General features: G+C 48.0%; 1 protein-coding gene across 2 annotated transcripts in view; it reads left to right on the top strand.

Annotated features, from left to right (window-relative positions):
* Positions 1-21,799, top strand: part of TSNARE1 (t-SNARE domain containing 1) — a 372,223-nt gene that overhangs the window by 82,693 nt on the left and 267,731 nt on the right. For both annotated transcript variants that reach the window (XM_044418957.1, XM_044418956.1), the window contains exon 3: positions 15,419-15,543. In XM_044418957.1, coding sequence (XP_044274892.1) covers positions 15,459-15,543 — 85 coding nt within the window. In that variant the 5' untranslated portion in view covers positions 15,419-15,458. The remainder of the gene's footprint in view (positions 1-15,418; positions 15,544-21,799) is intronic.

Genomic DNA, 21,799 nt, shown 5'->3' with positions numbered 1-21,799 from the left:
AGTATTTTGCGGTACTGACAAGGGCAAGCATGGAGGGGAGGTTGGAGCATGCAGAGATGACAGATTTCTGCTGGCCAGTCCTCTGTGGGGGGCAGATGACTTGCAAGGAGGGCTTCTTCACTCCGTCTCTGTGGCAGACTTGCCCGGTGCCCCTTTCTTGGCAACTCTGCTGTCTTGCATCAACACAGACCTGGGTGCAAGAGTCCCTTGAGCACCAGCTCAGCCTCCCTGTAACTCATCCAGATGTTGGCTACAAATTTGGGTGGCTTTTCAAAGGGACTGAATTAATTGTTGGTGGAGAAACATGGAAACAGAGTGAGTCAGAAGGGGTCCCCCGGGCCATCTAGTCTGACCCCCGGCTCCAGCCTGCTTTGCTCACGACATGCCTACCACGTGCATGTCCAGCCTATCCTTGAACACCCTCACCGATGGGGCCTCAACCACCTGCCCTGGAAGCCTATTCCACACCCTCGGGGTCCTGACTGTCAGGAAGGACTTCCAGGCATCCAAATTGAACCATGGTTCCCTGAGCTTTGCTCTGCTGGAGCGCATCCTGCCTTCCTCTGCAGGGGAGAACAGGTCTGTCCCCACCTCCGTGTGACACCCCCTCACATACCTGCCTGTCGCCAACATATCCCCTCTGAGTCTCCTCCAGGCTGAAGAGACCCAGTTCCCTCAGCCTCGCCTCATATGGCTTTCCCTGCAAACCGGCCACCGTCCTTGTGGCCCTGCGCTGCACCGACTCCAACCTGGCTAGAGGAAGGCTGCCCATGGCTGCTGGTCCTGATGGGTACCCATTGCCCCCAGTATCAGAGGCAGTGTGCCTGCATAGACCGGTTTCTGGGGAACATGGACATTAATATTTGTCCTACAGTGCATTTCTATCCTATCTCTTGCAAGGAACCCAAGCAGCTTTCAAGTTCCTCCTCTCCATTTTATCCCCTCAACAATGACCCTGTGAGGTGGGCTGGACTGAGAGGCAGTGCCTGGCCCAAAGTCACTCTGTGGGCTTCATGGCCGGGTGGGGAGCAGAACCCGGCCCCCCTGAGTCCCAGTCCTGTACTTGGCCATGGTGCCACAGCAGGATTGGCTGTGCTCGGCTCCGCCAGTTTTACATGGGGATAGCGCCTGGACAAGTCCTGGGGAACAGGTCAAGGGGCACCCAGTCCGAATGGTGCTTTTGAAAGGAGCTCATTAGGTCGCCTCAAGCAACCCTGCAGTGTGGTCTGTGGAAGGACTTTGTGGCTTCGGCAGCTGGAGGCATCCATAAGGTTTGGGAGGTGGAAGTTGTGCCGAGACTTGGTTGGAGCCAGGGGGTCCTGATAGGGGTGTGTCCCCTGGCCAGGAGGGGACCCCCCCCCCCCCGCTCAGAAGACATGCTCTTGGCTTGAGCTTCATCAGAATCTTCTGGCAGAACTGAGGACCAGAGTCCATGCAGCCCTTTGCATTCCCTCCGTGCCCTGCCTTTCCGCAGCTGTCGAGTTGGCATGCCGGGTTTTATTTATCTATTTTTGTGAAAACAAAACCAAGACATGCACAGTTTGTTTTGTCTTGTGTTTTTAAGCAGTAAAAGACAGAACCTGCTCCATTTTGATTAATCCTTTTGGAAGGGTTGTTTTGCGAGTGGATGGAGAAGGCCGGGCGACTCAGCCTAACTTCTGGAGAAAGCAAACGGCAGGTTTGCTCTTGGACGCAAACGCTAATGGATGGAGCGGTGCCTGAAGCCAGAAGCGAAGAATTGGACTGCTGTCCTCCTCGCCTTCCTGTGTCCTGAAATGCCTAACTCTGCGGGCGATGGGGATGCACAGGCAAACCATGTGGCTGTTTCAGCTCAGGAGAAACAGAGGGTTGGCATCTTGGCAGGTATGGAGCACAGAATCTGCTGTCCGGGTGCAGTGAAAACCGACTGACCAAAACAAAGATGGAAGTTTGGGGATATACGGGCAGTGGTCATCATACACAGCCTCCCACAAAATGACTCACATTGGAGTCATTTTCGCTCTGCCAAAAAGTTGCCTGTTTCTATTTCTTGGCTTCATGTGCACCGTTCCTGCAAGGTTTTGCTTGTTTTGGAGAAAAAGAAACTCTGCCTTTTCAATCAAAACTGGGGTGGCCCTGTAGGTGTTGCTAGACTACAACCCTGATCATCCCTGGTTATGGCCATGCTGGCTGGGGCTGATGGGGGTTGGGATTGGAGGGGCTCACTGCAAATTAAACATGTTGGAGGCATCCCACCTCACAAGTAGTGAAACGATGCTAAAAACAGCCAGAAATAGCAAATGGATCCAAACTGCACAGTCTAAAGACTTCCCCAACCTGGTGGCCTTCAGAGGCATTTGGAGCACAGCTCCCAGAATTCCCATCCAGCAGGGCCCTTGACTGGGAATTCTGGGTGTTGCAGTCCAAGTGTGTCTGGAAGGCACCAGGCTGGGCAAGGCACTAATGATAAAACACCAGCATGGCTATTTCTCAAAAAGGATGGCGAGGATGAAAAAGGATGGAATGGCAAAGAAAGGGGACCAGATGGGTGCGTATGTCCCCGCAGTTCAAATTCCTCCCTATAGATCGCAGAGCGTGGGTGTCACTTATAGGGTGTCACACAGGGATGCCACAACCAAAGGTCAGAGTTTGCCGCATATCCCCTTTCCTTTGTGGACAGCGAGAGGAAACTGGGAAGGAATGGCCAGGAATTGAAAAGCAAAGGCCCATCTTAAGGTGGATCAAAATTTGAAAGAGCTTCTGCCGGATTTGAAATGGACCAAAAGAATACAAGTGGGGGGGTGGTTCTGTGGGGGAGGAAGGGAACGGCAGCTTGGCAGCATCTTTGATCTTCTTCATCAGGAAGGGGCAAATGTTCTCCGCGTTGGTTGGGGTTGTGGAATTCCTCGCCCTGGGACGGGTTGATGTCCAGAGCCTCGGAGGATCGTCAGTGGAGGATGCTCATGGGCAGCTGTGTTCGGTGTTCGGATCCTGAACGCCTCTGGCTGAGCGCCTTGGGCGGGAACCTTGTCCCCCTGCCTTCTTCGTGGGGTTTCTGGTGGCAGGATGTGATCAGGCGAAGATCTGATCCAAGACCTCTTTCACACACAAATATATGGTGCGATTCATAATTCCTTCGTAATGAGGGGTGTGAATGTCTCCAGGAAGGGTAGGAGAGAGACAGTAAGAAAAAAAAGGGGGGGAGCCCTTTATTTTTCCAGGAACATTTCCCCCTTTTTTCCACATCTCTAGCAGTGGTGCACATAATGCAAACTCTTTTTCCATTGTGAAACTTCATTCATTCATTCATTCATTCATTCATTCATTCATTCATGGGATTTATATACCGTTTGCTTAAATGAGCTCCCAGAATAGTTTACATAATGTACCTCAAAAAAAAAAATCAATAACAATCTATTTAAAAATAAATTTAAAACAACCTTGTTGGTCATGTCAGGCCATGATAAAACAATAACAAAATAACATATAACAGCATACTAACCATTCCACCTGTACTGAATGGGTTAAAATCAATTAAATCACAATTAGTAATTAAAATGGCAAAAAAATAAGAATGGCTCAACCTGGTGCTGGAACATAATTTTGTTTATTCATTTATTTATTTGAGGCTTTTATAGACTGTCCATCTACTGGCGTCTTGGGACGGTTTACAACCAAGCAAAAGATAAAATAGAGCACAGCATCCAATAATTCAGTATTAGAAAAACCACATTAAAACTGATTAAACATTAAAATAATGGTAAAATAAAAAGGGTTTTGCCTGGTGCTGAAAAGAAAAAAAGCATTGGTGCCAGGCAAACCTCTCTAGGGAGCGTATTCCATATTGGGGTGCCACCACAGAGAAGGCCCTTCTCTGGGTAGCCACTCCCTGCTCTCTTTCAAGAGGACCCCTGAAGAAGGACCTCCAACCCAGGCAGGGGCGGGGGGGGGGAGCTCTTAAGAGTGGTGCTGGGTGTATTTCCCTGGGGAGTTGCTTCTACAGACGGGGTGCCAAAACTAAGAAGGCCCTTTTCCTCTTAGAAATATGACTTATTCCTGTTAGAATCAGGCTCTTGCATCATGTAAATTCTCAGCTTGTGTGTGTGTCCCAGGCTGTGAGAACAACAAGAGTGCTGAGGTCGCAAAGTTGAAGGAAAAATACTTCTAATGCACTGACTATAACAATAACACTGACATCTCTTTAGCAGAGGGCTTCAAAGAGACTCAAGAATAGTCCCCTTGGATCAGAAAATCATTGGCCCCTCAGTGAGAGCCTGGTAAAACAGACATTTACCAGGAACCTGAGGGGGTGAAATCCATAATAGTGAAACTAGCATAAAAAGTCACAAAGTCTACAATGACTTTGATAACCCAGTGGCAAATGATAATTTTTTGCCCTCCCTTTTTCAGAGGTTTCTTTCAACCCCGTCTCTATTTCCTTCTCAGAAGCTTAATTCAATGTTGCAAAGTGCAAAGATTAATACACACACACAGAGAAAAGAAAGATTCCCAGGTATTTAATGAAGCACAGAGTTGCTGGTAATGAATGATAACTCAACAGAACATGGGCAGACAGAGCAAAGGGTCAGTCTAGTGTAATGATATTAGATGAAATATCCATTTATGGTTTTTCAAATGTGCAAGAGCAATTCTGCCTAGCCACGCTTGAGAACATAACAACCCTCACACTGCTAAATCAGCCCGACGGGATGCGTTCAGCGGGCCCTAATGGAGTTGCATGCTATCCTCCCGGTGGTGAAGGGTTAGCTGAATAGCGAAGGTTAATACGTACCTGGAGAACGTACCATTAAATGTTGTCAGATGCCGTCGGCAGATAATGTGTATCTTCTTGTTGGTATTCAATACTTGCAAAACACTGCTCGGTTTGATAGAGTGGTGATGAACGGATTATTTATTGCTGTGTGCTTAACCCAGCTATGATGGAGAAATAAGTGTCTAGACAACCAGTTGTAGAATGTGCTTGTTCCACCTCGTGTTGGCTGGACAGCGGGTAGCAAGAGACAGGTGTGTCCACCTGTCCCGCTTCAGACAGGTGTCCGCCTGTGCTACTGCTGTCGCACTCCAGTTTGTCTCACCCTGCCGTGCGGGTGGCCTTCTCTAATCTGCACAGTGAGCTGGTGCCGTGGGTCAGTCATCTTGACGGTCGTCCAGCAACTTTCTCGTCTGACCTGGGATTCGGGTGTGGAATGCTGGGGAGGCTTCCCTTTTGCGGATTTGCACAATCCTAGTGCAAAACCACATAGGGGCGTGTGTGAGCTCTGTTTTCTTCCCCCTCCATGTCCGTGTGGCAGGGTGAGGGAGAAGTGCAAAGCATCTCCTGCTTTCCGAAAACCCTTCCATGTTTTATAAGCAAATAAGGCATTGAGAAAGGCTGGGTCCAAGCAATGGTGAGACTGGGAAGTTCTATGGAATTGGTGTTATTGTCTCAGCCAGTCAGGAGCCTGGAAGCAAAACTAAATCTTGTCTTTCCAATGTGAGCATCAATATCCCCCTGATCCCTGCAGCTCTCTTTTGGAAGGAAACCTTGCAAAAGGGTTTGCATGATCGCTTTAAACACAGACAAGTCTGTCCTGCAGTGCCACCGATGTTTGGGTTCAAAAGAGGAATTTTGTGTTTGGAGCTCAGAACTCCTCTTACTGCCTTCCACGCAAGTTCTTGGGCAAGTACCTTTTCCTTTTGGGCTCACCACTTTTCCTACTGGAAATGAATGTTTTGTGGCCAGCTGTGTGTACCACAGCAGCCTTAGTGTGCAAATCATGAGATGCAGCATTCCAAATGGGGCCCCCGACCCCGGCAGATTGGACAGCCCCACACCGCAGTGAGATGAGAGATTTCCTGAAAGTCCCTTGGCTCGCTGACTGATGGTGATTGAGCGATTCCTTCTCTGTGCATCACCTTTCCCAGCCTGGTGCACCCATTCCTGTAATGCACAACATTTCTATTCTCCATGTAAACCAGCATGTCTATGGAGCTTCAGGTTGGAGAAGACAGCTCTGCATTTTAAAATATGTTGATTGTTTTCCTTGGGGATTCACATGTATATGTGTTTCTCTGAGCAGTGATCTGACTGAACAACTGTAGCAAAGAAAGAAAGAAAGAAAGAAAGAAAGAAAGAAAGAGAGGGAAAAATGGATGAAGTATTTATACAGCTTGTCAGAAAAGAAGCATAAGCTTTCCCCCCGCCCCCAGCAGGAGATCTCTAAATATTTTATAGAAATCGACTGGGATTCCATCTGGATCATGGTTCTTTTTAAAGCTTTTGCTTCCTTGGGAGATTTTAAAAGTGCATGTAGGGAGGGACAGCCCTCAAAATTTGGGGGGCTGACTTTTGTGAAGTTGGGCTGATAGACCTGACGATATACCACGTCGTGGTCTATGTATGCGGTCCTGCCCTGTGGAGAAATGAATTCATTATTAGTGCAGCTTAGATCAGAAATAGAATTGAACAGAGACTGTTCCTGTTTGAAAAAATTTCCTGGATAGGAGGGTAGGGTCTTCTCCTGTCCAGATTGCGAAGGAAGGCATTCAGACGTGAGCTCCCCAAAGACGCCACCCCCTTCCTTTTCTTGATTTCTAACACCACTCTAACATACAGAAGGAACACGAACCATTATCTGGTTCCTTTGTTGAGAACCAGCATGCTGGACTGCATTGTTGTTGTTGTTGTTGTTGTTGTTGTTGTGAGGATTAAAAACAGAGAGGAGAAGAATCTTGTTAGCTGCTTGGATTCCTTGCAAGAGGAAGGACGACAGACCATGAATGTAATGGAACAACCACAATGGCGACAATTTTGGTGAAAAATACTGATGCACGTGGTCCAGACTTATTCTGGAGGTGTGCCTTTCATTAGTTTTAAAAATATTAATATAACTGCATATTCATTCATCTATCTAAAAAAAAGTAGAGGAGGAGATAGCAATAGAGGAAGGAAAGAAAATGGGGGAAAGGAAGACATCGTTATTTCTTTTTCGGCACCAGGCTAAGACCTTTTTATTCAAACAACATTTTAACAAAGTTTAATATGTATTGGTTTTAATTGTGCAGCCAGGGTGTTTCTGGGTTTTAATTGTACTGTATTATATTTATTTATTCTGTGAGCCGTCCCGAGGCTATGTAGCAAGGGGACGGCATACAAAAACTTTAAATGAATGAATAAATAACACGTTCAGGCATGCTTGCTGATTCTCACTTGTGACTGCTTATTTTATTGATTGATTGATTGATTTGCAAATTTGTATGCCACTGAATAGCCCAACAGGACTCTTTAAGTGGCTAACAACACTAAAATACTTTAATTAACATTAATCATTTCAATTAGTTATTGAATCATTACAATCACAACTATGGAGGAGGAGATGGGAATCTGGAGCAGACTGAGTGCTATAAATAGGCGTGAGAATCAGCTCTCAAAATATCAGCGGAAGAGGATGGTTTTTATCTGGTGCTGAAACAAAAGTAGTGATGACTCCAGGTGGACCTCCCTAGAAACCCTGTTTCAGAGGTGCTTCCCCATCGCCAGATGAAGCAATGAAGGCTGTATTACTGTCTAAAACAGGCACATATCGGTATTTGTAATTCACCCGCAGTGCAAAGGTGGGTGTTGCCAGAATTCCTGAAATGAAGAGGAGGTTAATTTTTCTGCTCAGTGAATTATGTAAAAACTCTGTTTTTTGCTTAGTGTGCTGATAGATCAACCTTGTTCTACATGTAAGGTTGAAGAAGGAAAAAGAAAGAAGGGGAAAATGTGGCAGAATGGTAAAGAGATTTCAATAAACAATGGGCACCATCTTAAACAATTGTATGATGAAACTACATGGAGAGATAATTAAAGAAAGCATTGGTTTAAAAATTAAGATACTTTGAACACAGCATTTTTTCTTTGCAAGCCAACAAGGTGGAAAATGGTTGTTTTCTGTTCAGCAGTGATGCAAAGGAATTTCACTTGCAAGTGGGGAATGGTTGGGACTGATTTATGTGGCTGGTAAAATAATCTTGTAAAGTTTTGTCTGGATTATATCCCTTCAAGCATCAGATATGTGTGTGTGTGTTATGTGTGCAAATCCTGTAGAATTAAACACAAAGTAAAACACCTGCATGTCAGGGAAAAGGCTAGGACTGTCCATAACGCTTGATGCTCTGTGTCTAAGAAATGGGTTTCTGGGAGGACCCTGGGAGACGTATGTTGGTAGCTTGGCCCCTGTGCGTTGCCCTTTGCTCCCACATGCTCTCGGGTCCAGGTGTCTGCGGTTTGAGCAGGAGTGATGGAGGTCTTAGGATCCTGGAGGGGCAGAGGCTGAGGGGAAGCTAGGAGCAGGCAGAGGTCAGATGTCCAGCAAGGCACAGCAGGTCCCAAGGTGAAAGCAAGTCAGGAGCCTGCAGCAGTCTGTACTAAATGAGCACGGCAGAAGCAGGGGTGGAAGCAAGTTCTGGTACTGGTACAGGTAGGGATCTGGTACTGGCAAGGCATGGCAGGTCCAGAAGCGAAAGGAAGAGTCAGGAACAGATGAGGGTTCAGTGCTTGGCAAGGCAGAGGCTGGGCCTGAGTACCTAGCAAGGCAGGCCGGCCGGCCAAAGGCGAGGGTTGCAGCATTGTGGAGGGCAAGGCAAGGCTGGATGCAGCTGCACGGGAATGGTGCCATGCCTTCCACGGAGCTGCCAGCTCTTCTGAGTGCAGACAGCAGTCCTAGAAAGCACCTGCGGGCTGACCCTGGCCCTGCAGGCTCCCATGGGGTGGCAGAGGCCGCCCCTCCCCAACGGGAGGAGCATCACCCCTTCAGATCCTGTGCTGCGAACGACTCAGTAGGTAAACAGCCCACACGGTCGCGAGCAATAAAACCAAAGTCTTTTAATGCTACTTGTCTACAAGATTTACACCACCACGGATAAGGTCTTTGCAAGGCAGATGTTAACTGCCTAGTGACGTCTCCCAGGGAGCCCACGTGGGACTAGCTCTCTTGGCCCTCCTTTCCCCTCTGAGGCGTGGCAAAGCAGCCCTTTGCTCCAGCCTGTGCAAAGCACATCTAAAAAGTGCGCTGGAAAGAACTGCTCCGCCCCCTGCGTCTCCTGCGTGAAGCTCAGGGGGTTCGGTGTCAGGAGGAAGGGGGGCAGTCTGCCCAGGCTCTCCATGAGTGGAACTCGTAGTGCCTTTTCCCTCAGAGCTCCCTCGGTCTGACGTAGGCTCGGCTGTTGGCTCAATGGGTAAAGGGCCAGGATGCGGCATGGCCATCTGTTCGGCCGTTCCCGAGCTGGGTTGTGGGAGGGACATTTGGCTGCAGAGTCTCAGGCATGCATCCTCCTCGCGAGATGCTGCCTCTGTCGGGGCGTCAGGCACGACATCCTGGCACCCGCTGCAGAATGTACTTCTCGAGGGCCTCTCCAGATTGGAATGAGGGGAAAGAGTTTTGCACACCCGCTTCGGAGCAAACGCTGGTGCCTCTGTTTTGGGCACGGCGGGGCGGGGCTCGATCGTGGAAAAGCAAACCATCCCCACACTGGAGCGTCTCTCATAAGAAGGCCTTTTGCGGGGGCGGTCCTGATCAGCACCATGGACAGCGGTCCACAAAGACGCCTCCTCCTGCAGGTCCATGTGGTTTGTTCCTCCTTCGCACCTTCCTTTATGTCCACGCCTCTCCCACTTCATCGTGGATGTGGAGTGATCCGTTCCTTGCCTGTGTAACCATGGCCTGGCAGCCATGGTGGTGTCGTGGTTAAGAGTGCGGGGCTGAGGCCCGGGCGGTCCGGAATCTGGTCCCCCTTCAGCCATGGAGCCAAGTGGGTGACTTTGGGCCAGCCACAGACTCTCAGCCCAGCCTACCTCACAGGGTTGTTGTTGTGGGGATAAGATGGAGAGCGGGAGGAGACTTATGTAAGCTGCCTTGAGTTCCTTGGAAGGCAAACGGCGGGATATAAATACAAGAAATAAATGAATTTCCATGGGAATATGGAGATAAATCCACAACAGGGCCACTGGAGGCCTTCTGGCTCCCAGTTATGTGTGCTGGGTTTTGCCCATGTGCTCCACAAAGCCGCTTCCTTCTTCAAGAGATGTTACTGTTGAGGCAGAACTGCGGGCGATTACGACATGTTAAACAGGAATAAATATCGATTACAGTCGCTATGAGGGGATGCCAAGAAAAAGCTGAAAATGTCCGCCTGAGTGGAATGTATCATGTGAGCCTGAGGGCAGGCCCTTCAGATTCTCCGTGTGTCCTTGAGGCATTTTGACAGAGTGACAAGAAAGATTTTTTGTTAGTTATATTTTCTTTTTTCTCCCCCCCCCCCCCCGCCCACCATTTGCTGTATGGCCTGTTTTGGCAATATGAAGTAGTGTCTCTCCCCTTGTACCTCAGCCTAGTAGCAAAAAGCACAGGAGAATAGAAGAGGGTATTTACTGTCGCGAACCTGTATTAAAAACAGTGCTTGTCTTCTGATAGGACTCTAGTGTTAGAACATTCTGTTCTATGTTCAAAATATTGGTTCTGGTTTTTAGCTTTCTCTGTGTCTCTGTGCAACTGGTGGGGGAACCAGAAGGCTGTGATTTCCGGTTTCAAGCTCTTCACATACTCTGTGGAACTACAGAGCTCTTGGGAAGGACCTTACTCAATGGGAGAACATCTTTAGATTCAGCAGGCTTCCATATTGCCTGCCCAGGTCAGCACAACTTGGTAATGTCTAGGGAAGACCTGACCATGAAAATCCTGATTCCACATTCAGATAGGTAAAGCAAACACTCCTGGGCACACCCCATCTTTATTTGGGAGTCTCCGGAGATGCAGCAACAGCCAGCAGAGCTCAGCTGCCAATGCTCGGGATCAGTGTTGAGGGCAGGCATCGGTGGGCCCCGTATTTCAACTGGAATCTCAGTGCTGGCCATTGGATGCCCTTCGTCTTGCTGCTCCTTGTCGGAGGGGAGAGGTCCTGCTCCCTTACCTGAAGGTGGTGAAGGCCTGGAGGAGGAGGAGGAGGAGGAGGCCACAGCTTATGCAAAAATGTGCGAGCTGAATTAGAAGGACAAGAAGGGCTGAACAAACAACACTGATTCTGGCTCACTTCACTGACTGAGTCCAGTTCAAGGTGCCAGTTTTGCCTGGCTTAGAACCGCAGTTCCTGATGGAGTCCATCTTGTTTGGCAGCGTATGATGAGATTTAAATCATGGGGTATTGTTTGAATATGCACACACATGGGCTTGACTATTTTTGTAGCTAAACTGCTTCAATACTACACACACCCCTGCCTTTCTAAGGTTTTCAGTCTTCCTAAAGCACCAAGAGAGCATTGGCTTTTGGGTTGGACAGAAATGAAAAGAAGTAATGAAATGGAATGAGAAGCATCTGTCACCTAGCACAAGACATCCAGCAAGAGCCCTCCGGAAGGTCAGGAATCACAGGGGAGGTGAGGAGGGAGGGCACGGAAAGGACCTCACCCAGGGATTTCCCAGTGCCTCGAACCAGGACAGATTTAAATTTTCTGATGCACAGATCTTGGGTGGAGGGGACAGGCCTTTACCCCTCTGCCTCCTTGTTGTGGATGTTCCACTCTGTTGGCCAAGAGCAAAGCAGAAGGATTCTGTCCCTGAACACAACTCGAGGGGGTATTTGTTCTTCCTAGACTTCATTGGCTGGAAGGAAGAAAATGGATGCATGTGAAACATGCTGCTGTTGGAGAGCATTGTGAGTACGCTGGACCAACAAAGAGACAAACAAGGGGATCCTGGATCAAGTCAAGCCAGAGCTTTCCCTAAAAGCAAAGATGACAAAACTGAGGGCGATCTCCTTGAGGCACATCATGGGAAGTCCGGAGTCCCTGGAGAAGATGATCATGCAAGGGAGTGTTGAAGGCAGAAGGAGAAAAGAAAGACGAACCATGAGAGGGACGGACTCTGTCAAGGAAGCCACAGCCTCGAATTGGACAGAGCAGAGCAGGGCTGTCATGAGAGGGCATTTCCGAGGGGTTCCATTCCTAGGGTCACCCCAAGTAGGAGAGGTCTTGATGTCACTTAACAACCGCAGACTGTATTGAGGGAGGTCACTGCCACTTTGCGGCTTTGTGTTTGCTTGAGTGTTGACATGTACTGATGGGCATGTTTTTATTCCGTTTGAAATATCTATCTATATCTATAAAGTTCCCCAAGGCCATGTGGCAAGGTAGATTCTTATGTTTCTTTAAACATGGATACGGAAAATGGGTCCTTTTGTCTCCATTGGGCAAGGAGCCTTCACTGGGATGCTTGTCTGCAGAAACAAATTTGCATTTCAAATAAGTGTTGCAGATCAGATGCCTGGAGGTGCATTGTTTTCTATATCCCATCGTTGTTCCTTGTCTCCCTTTGCCTCAATGCTTGTGCATTTTGGGGAGCAACCCTGTAACAAAAAAGGGCCTGTTTTACAATTTTATTTGAAAGCAAGCCTGACTGAACTCCATCAGGGCTTGCTTCTGAGTAAACATGCTTATAAGATTGATCAGTCCTCCTACAGTGACAGCCTGGTTAGTCTGACATCAATCTCTGGAGCAAATTATTAAACAATTCATCTGCAAGCATCTTGAAAAAACTGCAGTGATTCATAGAAGCCAACATGGATTTATAAAAAATACATCCTGTCAAACTAATTAAATCTCCTTTTTTGACTGGGTAACCTCCCAAACGGTCAGAGAGAACACTGTGGCCATAGTCTACCTAGACTTTAGCAAAGCTTTCCATATAGTACCCCATGACATTCTGATAAGCAAGTTAGCAAAAAGTGGACTAGATAGAGAAATCGTTAAGTGAATCCAAAATTGGCTGCTAAATTGGACACAAAGAGTGCTCATCAATGGCTCCTTCTCAAACTGGATGGAGGTAATTACCGTATTTTTTGCTCTATAAGACGCACTTTTCCCCCCCTCAAAAGTAAGGGGAAATGTCTGTGCGTCTTATAGAGCGAATGTGTGTGTGCAGCAAGTCTGTCAGATGTGCAGCCCATGGGGAAGTGATGGGGAATGTGCCTGTGATTATGTGCCCATTTGATTCAGAATATTTTTTTTCTTGTTTTCCTCCTCTAAAAACTAGGTGCATCTTATGTTCAGGCGTGTCTTATTGAGCGAAAAATATGGTAGTTGGGTGCTGCAGGGTTTAGTTCTGGGCCCAGTGCTCTTCAACATCTTTATTAATGATTCAAATGAGGAAGTACAGGGAAAGATAATCAGAAAATACAAAGCTGGGTGGAATAGCAAATGCCCTAGAAGACAGAACGAAGATGCAGGGCGATCTAGATAAACTTGAACACTGGGCTGAAAGCAGCAGAATGAGATTCAACAAGGACAAGTGCCAAGTCCTCCACTTAGGAATAAGAAACCAAAGGCATCAATGCAAGATGGGGAACACGTGGCTCAGCAGAACCAAAAAAGAAAAAGACCTCGGAGTCATTGTGGACAACAGGGTAAACACGATCCAAAAGGGCAAATGCTATTTTGGGATGCATTTACAGAAGTATTACTTCCAAATCACGAGAAGTAGTAGTTCCTCTATACACCTCACTGGTCAGACCTCACCTGGAATACTGTGTCCGGTTCTGGGCACCAATATTTAAGGAAAATGCAGGTAAATTGGAAAGGCCCAGCGGAGGGCAACAAAAATGACCCAGGGTTTTGAAGCACTGCCCTATGAGGAGAGACAGAGAACTGGGCATGTTCAGCCTTGAGAAGAGAAGACTGAGGGTGGGACATGGTCTCCCTCTAGAAGTCCCTCAAAGGCTGTCAAAAAGAGGAAGGTCAAGATCTCTTCTTGCTGATGCCAGAGTGCAGGACACGGAATAATCAAGTCAAGTTGCGACAACCCAGATCCAGGCTGGATATCAGGAAAAGCTTCCTCAAGTCAGAGAAATATGATAGTGGAACCAGCTGCCTGGGGAGGTGGTGGGCTGTCCCACACTGGGGGCATTCAAGGAGAAACTGGGCAGCCCTCTGAGTGGGATGGTGGAAGTTGGTGTCCTGCAACAGCAGGGGGTGGACCGGATGGCCTTCATGGCCCCTTCCAGCTCTGCTATCCTGTGATTCTGAGACTCTCCTTTAAGCTAGGGATCTGTTTCTGCATCCCCCCCCCCCCATTTTCTGTTGGGAAAATGTGGTGAACATTTTGCTGGTACGTCAAGAATTATCTCCCTTGCTAACTGCCACAGTAATTTTCACTTGAGTTTGAAGCTTTCATATGTAGCCTGAAGCCATTGTCTCTAAGGAGAATTGAGCCTTGGGTCTGTATGTGTAATCCTACCCAAAGAAAGAGGAGAGAGAGAGAAAGAGAGTGAGGGGCTGGTTAACCAAGGACTAGCCTTCGCGCCTTGAAAATAAACTCTGCTGAAGATGCCGTCACTTTTGAGCTCCCATCCACCGGTTCCACGCAGCTCAGTGGTAGGACACCAAGTGCTGTGTGTAGGCAGTCTTGCCATTTTCATGTAGAATCTGACTCTGGGATCCTTGATGTTTATTTGCTAAATTCCTGCAGAGGGAGGGAGGGAGGGAGGGAGGGAGGTGCAGGTGCTATTCCCTGTGATATTTCTAGCTCAAGGATTGGTGGTCAAGGGCCAAGAGAGACAGCTGCCCAAGATGTGGAAGAGCAGCTGCTAGTTGGATGGTAACAAGAGCTAGACTTGGTCATCGTGATGTATTTTAATGTTTTCTCTACCTTCTGGGGACCCTATGCATGTGTGTCCCCCAGTTGTCCTATTCTTGACAGCCCCCCGGCCTGCAGAGGTTCCTCTTTCATGGCTTGCTCCCTTCCCCGTGCCAAGGTGGACGAGTGGCACTGTTTCTCTGCTGCTGGTTGAGGACGCCCCCCGCGCTTTGGCCCACTCACCACGGGGCTTCCTCTCCTAGTGCCAGAGGAGGCTTGAATACCTTTCTCCACAATGGGGATGCCTTTGGGAGACAGGGGTTGGGGGATCTCCGTGACTGGATGGCTGGATGCAGTCGCTTCCAGCACGGGAACGGTCCCTCTTCAACATTAATTCATTCATTCATTCATACGATTTATATCCTGCCTTTTCCCCCAAAGGGCTCAAGGCAGCCTACATCATTCTCCTCCTCCATCTGATCCCCACAACAACAACCCTGCGCGGTAGGTTGGGCTGAGAGTCTGTGACTGGCCCAAAGTCACTCAGTTGCTCCATGGCTGAGCGGGGACTAGAACCCGGATCGTCTGAGTCCCAGTCCCACGCTCTTCACTACGACGCCACACTGGCTCTCACAACAAAGGAAGATTAATCGTGAATGCGATCCAGCAGGGAAAAGTTCAGTACGTGCTCCGTCTGTCTCGTAGATGCTGCTGTGAGTTGGCTCTCGCTCAGCCGATACAGAGGCGGTGTTACCCATTTGTGACCTCTGCTGCTTTCCACATTTGTTCAACGGTCTGCTTTGCTAATATTGCGTCTTTTCTTTCCCTTGTAGCTTTTAAAGGAAGCTTGCTTCCAGAACCATCTGGAAGAAGATGTCTTATGGTTCCATTGATGGGAGTGGATTTGGAAGCCGAAACACCTTTGGGGGCCCTTCAAGACATGGATACCAACCTTTAGGTATCGGTTTGATCCTCACTGAATAATTTTCTTCTCTGGAGGTCTAAGAAATCCCAGTATATTTATGCACATGTACCTAGATCCAAAAGTCAACTGTGCTTAGGATCACAGGTTTGTTCCCTCCACCTGGAATTTGCATACCCCTGCCTCTGGTTTGGACCTCAGGCATTGTGAACTGTGTTTGAAAACCTTTTCTTCCTTTGTTATCTCCTGCTTTCCTCTTTCAGTATCTGCATGCAGTAGATGCATGAGAAATCAGGTTTTTTTGTTTTACCAGGATTTACCCTATTTGCACTGATCAGAGTGAAAGCATATGTGAGTGCAATCTGCAATTCAAGTTTGAGTTTTGCAGAACCAAAAGAGGAATCTAAAAAAGCATGTTAAAAGGGCATGCAAAATGCATATCTTCGGAAAACATACACAAACTAACTTTATCAATAGAAGTTAGACGGATTTCAAAACTTTGCAGAATGTATGTGCATGTTTGGGAAAATGTGCTGAAAATTAAGTTCACATTCTGTACAAAAATAATCAGAACAAAATCATCATTACAGAGAACCATAGAAGGCTTGAATTTTGCTAATTCACAGATCCCTGTGGCATCAGAACATACTGCTGAAGAGAAATGTATCCAAAGTTTCCTTGAACAGGCCAAAACCATTGTACCTTTGCTTTTCTTCTTCTTCTTTGCATTTATGTCACCACAGCTTTCCATTAGTACCTTGATGTTAAACCTCCAAACCTCCACTGGTCGAAGGAGCCAGTGACCAGACCTGGTTCCATTCTCCAAATTCACTATCAGAGAAGGTCTCTGAGACTGGATTTCACTGGTGGTAGCAGGGAAGGCTGAAGGTAGAAGGCCAGGGGAAATATTTATTTATTTATTTATTGGTTTATATCCTGCCTTTTTCCTTCAGAGGGCTCAAGGCAGCTTACATCATTCTCCTCCTCCATCTTGTCCCCACAACAACAACCCTGTGAGGTAGGTTGGGCTGAGAGTCTGTGTCTGGCCCAAAGTCACCCAGTTGTCTCCATGGCTGAGCGGGGACTAGAACCCAGGTCGCCTGAGTCCCAGTCCCATGCTCTTAGCCACTACACCACACTGGCTCAAATAAATTACCACTATGTGTGTGTGTTTAGTCACTAAGTCGTGCCCAACCCCATGGACAACATTCCCCCAAGCTTTCCTATCCTCCTCCCTCCCCAAGCCCACATACACCACCCCAGCGACCCCATCCAGCCACCTCATCCTCTGCTGCCCCCTTCTCCTTTTGCCTTCAGTCGTTCCCAGCACCAGCATCTCCTCCAGCGAGTCCTTCCTTCTTGTTCGGTGGCCAAAGTCTTTGAGTTTCATCTTCAGTATCCAGCCTTCTAAAGCACAGTCAGGGTTGATTTCCTTTAAGATTGACTGAACCACTATATTTTAGCTTAAAGCTGTGATTGCCAGCAACAAGGTCTTAGGAGAGGATCTTCTGCCCCTTTGAAGCGGGAAAATGCTGCACCAAAGCTGGGAATCCACCAACCATCAGCAACTGGGGAGTAGAGGTTTTGGGGGCCGGGGAGGGGGAAATTGGTCATTGGGCAGCCCCTGGAGGGCCAGCTTGGAACCCCAGGCAGGATGGGGCCTTGGCTTGGGTGCTGGGCTTGAATGCCAAAACCTGATGCCATGCTGAACTGCTCCTGTTTTGTCATCTGGACCCCAGTCCAAAATAGCTTGTAAGAACGACACTCTCTCGTGCAAGCCTTAAGTGGCTCTTGTGTTTCTGTCTCATTCATCCTCCCAACAGCCTTGTGAAGACGGATCCTGCATGCTTCCCTTCACAGTACGTTGCCACCAACCTGGGCTGGCAGCTCTTCGCACTTGGAGGCAGTGGCAGCTAGTCTAAGCACACCTGTATAGTCTGTGCACCAAATGCTTGTTGCACAGTGTCACGTGTAACAACATTTACAGGTACAGAGCTGTAGATGCAGTGAGTGAATCGGACCGATCCCCCCGATCTGAATTAATTCTCTTTGTAAGTAATTCGCCAGGCTGAGCAGGATTCCGAATCTGAAGTGTCTGGAGAAAGAAGCTCAGACCGTCTGTATGGAAAATATAGTCAGGAGAGGTGGTTCTCCAAAAAGGGGTACATTGTGTATGAGAGCTTAAGAGCATCTTATACCTGGAGTGCGTCCAGCAAACCGCAGGATTTTTCACATTCCCAGCACTGAGGTTGGACAGGAGGACTGGCTGTGGAGCTGGGAATCTGTCCTTGGATCCCCTTTCCTGCCTTCTGGATGGTGCTAAAAGAACAGCACTGGCTGAAGAGTGAGCTCAGAGCAGCAGTTTGGGGGTATTCCAGGGGGCAGTGATGGGGGGGTATTGCACATGCTGTTGGGGTCCCCACTTCCTTTGCCCCCCATGAAGTGCTGCAGTTAGATGGCCAATGTCCATCATTCAGGAGCTTTGCCTCTTTACTTTTCCTGCTCTGCACAGGACTCCTGCCATCCCCTGTGTTCCTACTGAACTGCACCCTCCATGTCACAAATAGGAAATTCTTCTTTTTTAAAAAAAATTGGCAGTCTTGGGATGCACGTATGCATTTCCAAAAGCACAATTTTCAGGCACGTTCTTCAAATGTGAGCGCTTTAAATACATTCTGTTTTGGCTGCGATACTCACTGCGAGCTTGGAAGTGTACAGAGTTCAACTTCAGACTGTGTCCAAATCCACGTTAGGTCCCGAAGGTGCACAGCGAGTAAATCTTGATCAAAGGCCGCATCTTTATCGCATGACTTCTGATCTGCTCCCATCATTAGACTTGCTGTTTCTGCTTGTTTATCGGCTCTGCTGCCCGATGTTCTGGTTTCTCTCTGCTCCCGTCTTTGATGATCATCTGAACCAGGCCACAGAGGGATTCTCACCTTTAAATACGTTCGTTCATTTTCCAGGCAGAGTGTTTTTAAGAGCGTTTCTGTGGATAGTTTTTCTTCTTCTAATAACCCCGCCAGTACTCAACACACTTGCTGAATCTTCAGCGTCTCTCCTCTCCTAGATTTTGTGTCTGCATATCTTGCGTATGGACCGCTCCCATGTGCAACCGTGGCTTCTCATTACGTCCCACAATTGATCCAGACAGAGAAAGCTGCTCCTGAGTTCCAGCCACATAAGAGTTTGCAGTGTGGAGGGTTTGGAGATTCAGAATCTATCTCCGCCTTCTCCACCCCACTGCCCACTATTACATCGGCAGAGGTATTTTCAGTTTTTTTCCACTGAGGTCTCATTCCCTCAGCTGACCTTCCGTTCATCATACATGCAGTGCTGCCGATTTACCCCTCAGGACTGAATCAAATTGCCTTGCCTAGTTCCGTGGCTCTTCTGGGAGGCCCATTTCTGCTCCTGGTGGGGTGTCCGTATGGATAACCTCAGAAGCATATTCAGGGCAGGGAGACAGAATGAATGGGACATAAAACTAATATGCGTGTGTATTGCAGAAATTGCAGAATTTCGCAGTTGAATACATGTAAATAAAACCAGTGTGGAGATGCATGCCCTCTTTCAGGGGATCCATGAGGTTGTTTTAAACACAAACCTAGTTCGCGCACTGAGTAATATTTATTTATTTATTTATTTATTTATTTATTTATTTAAAAATTTCTATGCCGCCCCATTCGCCGAAGCCTCGGGGCGGCTTACAAAACAACAGTTAAAATATAAAACACTAAAAATATAACCCACATTAACATTATGGCATTCATTAATAGCATGAATGCCATACAGAAGCCTGGAAAACTGGCCTCTTCTCCATTATACAACAGCACTTTTCTCAAATGCCGCATTCCACTTCCCCCAAGCAATAGCAGAGGCTGATGGCTGTCTTCAGATATGGCTGGTCTGTGGGTCCCCTCATCTTTGACCACTAGCAGTGCAAGTTGGAGCTGATGGGAGCTGGGATTCAGCAACATTTGGAGATCTTCAGATCACCCATCTGTGGCTTACCAGCAGAGGAATCTTGTGCTGGGTTACGGCTTGGACTAGAGATGAGTGAGCTCCAGTGCGCACTGTGCCACAGCTTCTCATGTTCCTCATTGGTCCTCATGTTTGCAAGTGATGCTTGATTCATGCGAAGGGAGAATTGTGCAAATTGATCAGCGATGAACCATGGTCTGTGCACCAACTCACCCGCTTCTCCTGTGTTGTCCAGTGTGTGTTTGCAGGGGAAATTTGCAGAAAATCCAGTTGAGAAGATGGTGGAAATACAGTGTAAGGACAGGTCTCGTAGTATGGGTGCCCCTCGGGCCCAGATGACATTTGTGGCTTCGTACAGAACATGCACACAAGTTATGCGTGCAGAAACAAGTTCTCACATGCCTGTAGTTCGAGCTGGATTTCGCAGTGTGCGTGTGGTTACTCCCTGGCAGCGGCGCATCTCGTTTTCATCCTCCAACATGGCTTGAGCATGGCTTACTCCGTCCCAACGTCATAGAATAATGCGAAGCAGTAAATGCGCAATCCCGAGTATAATTTAAACTAGCTGTTGTACAGCGTGGTGGGAAGGAAGAGATGCGAAATTGTGGAAGTTGCTGTCAGACATGCAATTAGCGTCATAGCTAGGCAAATGCATAAAAAGAACGAATGACTAAATAAAGGAGGAAAGCTGGGGTGACTTTACTGGTCCACCTCTTGTACTTCCTTGGGGTTCAGGTGCATGAATCTGGTTTTCTTTTGCACTAACGAGCCAGGTTGATAAAATTGTATTACCTTAATTTACTCTGTCCCTCATTTTATGGAAACGGCATGATAATGACACCCTGGGCCCTTGTAGCTTGAAAGCTGTCAACTTTTAGGAGGTTGAGTAAGAACACTGTGAGGACTGCAGGAAAGGTACATGATTCACCAAGGCAGAAATAACCTCAGGAGTTTGGATCCAAGAAAGATGCGTCTTGTTGTTTCCGTGCACTGAATATCACCTTCTTGCAGAAGTACAGTGACGGTTCTTATTCTTACCGTTTTTACCTGGTATCCTGAAGCTAAAGTTTCCCACTCCGTTTCCATACTGATGTCCTTGTTTGTGGCACTCTTTGGAGATGAATGTGGGGTCTTTGGGGCTTTTGAAATGGGAAAGTGGAGGCAGGGGGAGGGCTGGTTGAATGGAGGATGGCTTTGGAGCATCCCATCAGACCCATCCTGTGAAGCTGATGGATGGGAGATTCAGGACAGATAGAAGGAAGAACTTCAACCACGGAATTCGTTTGCACAAGCCACAGTGACAGCCATCAATTTCGATGCCTTTTGAGAGGATCGGACAAGTTCAGGGAAGCAAACGCTCTCTGTGACTACTAGCCCTGATAGCTCTGTGCCCCTTCCAATTGCAGGGGCAGAATGCCTCAGTGCACCACTTGGGCAAGAAGGCCTGTTGCGTCTGTTTGCAGCTTGCAGACTCCCTATGGGCTTCTGTTTGGTTGCTGTGTGGCCAGAATGCTGGACTGGATGGACCCTTGGTCTCATCCGGCATGGGTATAGGTGGGAATTCCAGTGTTTTCCCCAAACCCATTTAGCTTCTCTTGGCATCCCTGCAGTGTTGACTCATCAGGTGACATTCAGTAGCAGTCAAGGGTGGTTCTGGTTGATGCTGGAGGACACCAGGTTGGGGAAGGCTGGCTTAGCCAAGCAGAGCAAAGTTCTGAGTATCGGTCGCTAGGGATGGAGCTCAGGAGAGTTTGCCTTCATGCCCTGCTTGGGCGTATTCTTGATGTCTGTGTTAGACACTGGCAATGGGATTAGAGGGACCCTTGGCCTCTTCCTTCAGGCCCTTCTCATGTCCCTCCCACTGCCCGGTCTGCAGTGCGTTCATCTCCCCCACCAATTTGGGCAAAGTTGATAGACCAACTCTGGGGACTTTATTATATTTAAGCCGTAGAGAAACATTAAAAAAGGACTTAAAAAAGAAACCATTTTCCCCCTCCCAAGAGGGGCTGGCACTGGCATGGATCCCAGTCTGGCAGCTTCCCGCATTCCCCAAACATCTGGCTTTGGTTGCAGGAGCATTCAGCGAGACCTTGTGCCGTGGAGTTCCAATTTCCTAGTATGCGGCATTTCAGAATTCCAAGGAAAATGAAAGAATACCTCCATGTAACACCTACACACTCACATATACACACACAAGGGTGACCTGTAGCAGAACGAGCATGGAATGGTGTTGTGCAGGTTCTCAACCCTCCCCTGCCCTGCCCTGCCCTGCCCTGCCCTGCCCTGCCCTGCCCTGCCCTGCCCTGCC

This window comes from Varanus komodoensis, unplaced genomic scaffold (assembly GCF_004798865.1).
Source record: "Varanus komodoensis strain SLA01 unplaced genomic scaffold, ASM479886v1 scaffold95, whole genome shotgun sequence".
Lineage (NCBI taxonomy): Eukaryota > Metazoa > Chordata > Lepidosauria > Squamata > Varanidae > Varanus > Varanus komodoensis.
This window is presented reverse-complemented; position numbering and strand designations above follow the sequence as displayed.